At 45.0% G+C, this 6,000-nt stretch overlaps 1 protein-coding gene across 1 annotated transcript in view; it reads right to left on the reverse strand.

Moving 5' to 3' along the window:
• LOC148671266 (zona pellucida sperm-binding protein 3-like) overlaps positions 1–5,524 on the reverse strand; it is a 28,876-nt gene extending 23,352 nt beyond the window's left edge. Inside the window, exons 1-4 of the mRNA XM_088631043.1 lie at positions 5,500–5,524; positions 5,305–5,422; positions 5,006–5,106; positions 4,858–4,931 (exon numbers count right to left, since the gene is read on the reverse strand). Of these exons, the coding sequence (XP_088487169.1) occupies positions 4,858–4,931; positions 5,006–5,106; positions 5,305–5,418 (289 nt within the window). The 5' untranslated portion in view covers positions 5,419–5,422; positions 5,500–5,524. The remainder of the gene's footprint in view (positions 1–4,857; positions 4,932–5,005; positions 5,107–5,304; positions 5,423–5,499) is intronic.
• Between the last annotated feature and the right edge of the window lie 476 nt (positions 5,525–6,000).

Consider the following 6,000-nt stretch of genomic DNA (forward strand, 5'->3'; position numbering starts at 1 on the left):
TGTTTTTCTCTGTGGCTCTAAGGCTTTGTCATTTAATGTAGTTATTCAGGAGAACATTATGTTAATCGTATAGATGAAACGTTTAATATATTCAGGTGGGTAGCTATGTCAGCATGCGTATCTGCAAAGGAACAAGTAATACTGCAGGTTTATTCCATGCTGAAAAGAGAAGAGAGAAAACAAACCTGAAGAAGGTTTCACAGCTGAAACGTTGTGTTTTCTCTCTTCTCCTTTCAGCATGGAATAAACCTATTATTTGTCCTTTAATATATTGTTTGGTTTGACTCAAAATACTTTACTACTACAAGAGAGAATTATAGTATGGAGAATGAGACAAATTTATGATTTCTTGGAAGAAAATGTTTTTTCTTTGCATTCGAAATGAATCGAAACTTAAGCGCGACACACAAACCCTTTGTCTTTTTTAAAGATATAATATTTTTAAACAGACAAGTAAAGAAAATGTTTTTTTTTTACTAAGCAACTTTGGCCGGGGGCGATGTATTACTAGTAGTGGCGCTGAGGTCACTATGGTGCAGTTGAGCACCGTAAGATTAGGGCCAGTGACGTAATGTATAACACATCTGACTTTGGATCAGAAGATTGTAGGTTTGACTCCTGCCTGGCTCATGTTCCTTTTAAACCAATCAGGGTCCTCAGTAGTAGATTTCCTTTATGTAAATGAACTGCAGCTGAAATCTATAGAAAACACGTTGGGTAAATTGCAAGGAACTGTCGAACTGTTTTGCATGAAGCTGCAGACTACTTAACACGGTACTGTCTGAAGATCAGCTCCTGCTCTGGGCTCAATAGCAATGCAAAACTGTGCGTAACAAAGCTGGCGAGCAGCTGAACTTGTGCTCAGCAGTCAGTACGGTGCTGAGGGTTCAGTACTGCCGTTGTTCTAATTAGCACGAACTGCACAGGCTCTGAATCTGACCATTTCTATAGAAGCCCGGTTCCGCCAGGGAGTAAAAAAAAACGCGCGATGGTATCTCCGAATTCCGACTTAGTAACTAGAATTCCGACTTAAAACTCAGAATTGCGACTTTATATCTCACATTTGTGACTTCGAAATAGCCCATATTTCATTGTCTGTCCTTTTGTTATTGTAACGGATTCTGGTTCAAGGGCTTGTGCCCCTCACCACCCCCACCCTAGTTCGTGCCTCACTGCATTGGCTCGAACCAAGTCTTGCCAGCTAAGCTAAAGAAGACCTTCTTTTTTAAGTAAAAAAGGACATACAATGGAAATATGAAAAAAGTATAAGTTTCAGCTTTAATAATTGTGAATTCTCCTGGATGTGAAGTGTCTATTTCTGTATCTTATTTCATATTCTGTCTTCGTTTTTGTATTTCTGGTGTTTAAATTAAAAAAAAAATTAAAATCCCACCGTCCACTATTCCATCCGTGTACTATGGTAGCCTCACTACCAGAAATGGGATTCCATAAAAAATAGTGTAATTAATTTGATTTTTATCAGGGCACTGTACAAGACAAGTCTTCAGGCTTATAGATCCTATGATCTTGTACGATTCATCAATATAGTGTAACGGAACGGCCGACATACAATTTGTAGTTCAGGTGGGTAGCTGCATCAGCATGCGTAGGCTGCAAAGGAACAAGTAATAGGTTTATTCCATGCTGAAAAAAAGAAGAAAGAAAATATGTTTTGGCCGAAACGTACCAGTAAACTTTACATTAACAATACCAGCCAACGATACATTATCATTTCACACCGGTTCTACAGGAATCTACAGCAGAGCCCTGAGTTGACTCCCAGAGTCCCACTGAGCCCATAGAATTCCACATCACTCATCACTCCTGCACACAGTCCGCTGAGAGCGCCTGTCCATAAACTACTGGATTGGGAATGGGATCAAATAATTCCCCATTTTCTTAATTCTACATCAAAGGACTGTTAAAGGTCTATTTGAAGGCATCGATTCGTATTCTTAAACCAGATGAATGCCTGGAATAAGTTAATATTACTTATAAATAGTCGTGGTATAATACTCCAGTTGAAGGCACGCTTCTAGCTTTGTGGTACTCTGGTGCGTTACGAATTTATGTTTGAATTTCTGTGGACGAAGTACTATAGGTGTACCCTCGCTCACTTTCTTTAGCGACAGTCGTTGCTCTTCATCTGAGTGATGTATTTGCCTGTTTTTCAGTTCACTTCCCTTCAAGGAATATTCACCTCAGAGCTCTCTTTCGCAGACTGCAGGCGCTATGTTTGTTAACAGGTGTTATAGTGATGACATCTTTCTGTATGATCAGGACAGGAGCTGCAGGTCCACTGTGTTGTGGCTGCAGTACAATTTTAGCTTATTATTATAATACTTTTTAACAGCGACAGATTCTTAAGATCACGAGGTGTTTACGATATTATTTCAGTATTAAGCTGTTACTACATTCGTAACTGTCCCATAGGATTCAGTGTTCCATTAGTTTGGCACTAAACTGCTTAGTCTATTGCAGGAATTGTACTTAGTCCTGTCCTGTAGTCTCCTCTAGAGAGCAGCAGCTGTTTCCTTGGGCTCATTGCAATTGGGAACATTGTGATTACTGAGCAGGGTACTAAAGTCAGCAGACAAGCGCGTTGCAAATCGGTATTAATCTGGCGTACAGAGCTGCATGCTAATCTCTGGATCATCTCCAGTTAATGTGATGCTGTTCTTACCTTGCAATTGACCCAATCTGACTACTGGCACCAACACCCCTGTTATTACAAATAAACTTTTTATGTACATACAGTGATACATAAGTTTGGTGGAGAGGTTTGGCAGCCCATATTCAGTCAAAGGTGTGTGTGCAGATCACTCTGATATACAGGCATCAACAAACTGACAAATACAATATTAAATATTTAACTGATAAAACCCAAATGAACCAAACCTGAATAAATTAGTGGTGGAAAGGAGTCTTTTTATACATCAAAAGCTCTCTGATTCTTTGGTAAGAACGATGGGTATATAACCCATTGTCCTCAATATTAGAAATGAATCCTTGAGCACTGCCGTTGTACCAACGGTCCTCAAAAGTACTGCCATTACCCCCTTCCCATAAAAGCCTTACATTAACCTTTCTTGCATAAACTATAGAACGTGCCTTCACATTTCAGTTGCACCTCAGTAGCAGTTTAATCTATTATCACTCTACTCCTTCATAACCTTCGGTCTTCTAATTCTGGTCTCCTAACTGTCCCCCAAGCCCCTCTACACTGTATGGGTGACAGGGCCTTCTCCTGTTATGCCACCACACTCTGGAACTCTCTGCCCAAGGGTAGCAGAGTCACCTTCCCTAAACTCCTTCAAATTCAGACTCAACACCTTGCTCCGTAGAAGAGCCTTTACTGAACTGGTTCCATTCTTTACCACTCTGCTTCTACTTTTCTTAGTACCACCATCCATGGTCTCCTCTGTCTATTGGAATTGTTTTATCCTGTGTATTCTTATAATTATGTCAAGTGCTTTGAGAAGCCACCTTTGGAACCATTATATAAAATATTTTATCCTAAATCCTTGAAGCTTTAATAGGGCAGTGCAGTAGGGCTAAAAATTGACAGTGTTAGTGGGCCAGCAGGATTTGTGCAAGTTATAGGTAGTCACAAAGGAAGACTAGGATTCACTTGAAATTTATGACATGGGACACTGAAACAGTGGAGAGGCTTTTTGTAGTAAGCGTTCAGTCTCAATCTACACAGTCTGTACTGCTGGTAGAGGTGGTTGTGAACACCTGTCTTCCCAGTCAAGTACTGGGATCTCCAGTCACGATCCTAATACTCCTCATGACTGTCCACTACCACTGCTGTGAAACCAACACCCATAACATAAGACCTCCGAGATTCTAACTGTACCATTATTCACTGATGTTTTTGCACCAGTATTGTTCCTCTGCTAAGGAAGGGAAGGCCTACTTTACACCAAGCCCCTGTTGACAATTCCTTCCTTGTGTTTCTTTTAGTCAGTTTGTGCAGCCTAGAATAGGACACCAGATCTCACTCTTACTGGGCACTACAGTAGCAACTCACACTCCATAAGCACCACCCCTCTCAGAAATGGGAAGATTTCCAGTATATTGAACACCTCTGTCTCTCCCACAGTAAAAAAAAAGTCACACTGCCCTCCCTAAGGAATAATACAGCCATCTTTGCCCAGTACAATGCTTTATTACTCCAGCCATTTTCAGTCCTCATTGGCAGCAAGACAGGAAGCATTCTTGAAAGGGGAACCCCCCCCACAAATACTTTCATAGATTAATGGGTCTCACTTCCCTTGAATTCCTCCACCCCATTCAAACCTGTAAACCATAAAGAAACAAGGGCAGGCAGAAGGGTCTTTCACAGCTTTATTGAGATGTTGCCATTACAAGGCGAGTGGAGGCAGGAGAGTCACAAGGGCCAGGCTGGAGCCTTCATTCAGGCACCTGGGGAGGAAGAAGGAGAACAATGCAGCTGAACTGCAGGACACCCACCCCTACTGGGGCTCCTCCTGCCAGACCCTACCTGTCCACTGGCCAACATCTCCAAAGTCCTCTGCTCCCTCCACATCCTCACTGGTGCTCTCAGCATCTTCACTGGAGCTCTGAGGGTCTCCTTCCTCATCCTCAGTCCAGTCAGCTCCCACATCCAGAGGAGTTTCAACTGGTGCCACAGCCACCCGACTGCGGGTCACCAGGCTCCTGGTACCTGTGGACAAGCAGCACCCAGGAGTGAGGGATCCGCTATACCCAGAGACCCACAGTCTACTCATCTAAACGGTCCCTTTGTCCAGCATGGGATCATTCCTCAGTTGTCCAAGCATGGTTGTCTCTTGGACAGAGATGCATCCACAAGGGATAGAGAACCAGACCCACCTTCATTCCGGCTGCCAGCACACCTGGACTCACAGCAGGCACAGACCTCATGGTCACCATACAGTTCCTCCCACCTGGAGGAGAGGACAGGTGAGGCCTCCACCTGGCGTGTCCCAGAGCACCCTCAGCAGGCTCCTTGCAGAAGTACCTCTTAGCCTCCCTGTTGTAGGTGCAGGACTTGGTCCCTGGTGTTGCTTTAGCAGGAGCCACAGCCATGACACAGTGCATGTACAGCTCAGTCACTTCATGCTGCAAGAGGGAAAGTCACAGCATTAAGGGATCAAGGCCAATAGAGGGACAGAGAAGAACCTTCTGCCATCAGTGAAGGCAAGCTGGCAGCTCTAGGCACTAGAGCTGCCACAGTCTGGTTCACATCTAGATCATGGATGGAAAAGCAGACCATGGATCAGTAGAGCAAGAAGGCTGAGCAGCCTTTGAGAGCAGTACCTTCCTGGACAGCTTCTTCTGGAAGAGGAAGGAATCAATTGTGAAGCGGAGCACATCCTTCTGCTTGGAGGGGACAAACCTGGACAGGCAGCCATCTGCCTTGCTGTCCACCATGCACCTGGGGACAAGGACAAGGATGAACCCCTGCAGGCTCTCAGGGCTCCTGCCCACCTCTCCTCCCAGAAGGGGCCGTACCCCAAGTTGTCGATCACGGGGAAACAGGGCTAGTGTGCTGGTCTGGTTTCTCCGTTACGTAACACGAGTGGATGTACAGCCTCTGCTCCACTGTGGCAAAGTAGGCAGTGGCCTGGAAGTACATGGGCTGACCCAGGAAGTACTCATCCTTAGGGGAGAGAGAGAGAGAGAGAATTACACCTGCACACAGCACCCCCTGCAGGCAGGTGGAGCCACTCGCTCAAGGAGCTTACAGTTGGTGGTGAGCAGGACAAAGCTGTGCTTGTTCTTCAGGTCCTTGAAGAAAGTCCTTCTCCTGGCCCACGTGGGGACATAGCCAACCTTGTAGGAGTAGTGGAACCTGCAGGACAGAGGGGATGAGGGGCTTCTGGACAAGTCCCAGCCAGCCGGCCCGGCGGAGATCAGTGCGGGGAGCCCGGCCCCTGCGCACAGGCACAGCACAAAGAGAAACGAGCGCATTGCCAAATTGACGTCCCGCTAAACTGCTACAGAAGTAAGACA

The sequence above is a fragment of the Lepisosteus platostomus genome, chromosome 5 (assembly GCF_059453375.1).
Source record: "Lepisosteus platostomus isolate fLepPlt1 chromosome 5, fLepPlt1.hap1, whole genome shotgun sequence".
Taxonomy (NCBI): Eukaryota; Metazoa; Chordata; class Actinopteri; order Semionotiformes; family Lepisosteidae; genus Lepisosteus; species Lepisosteus platostomus.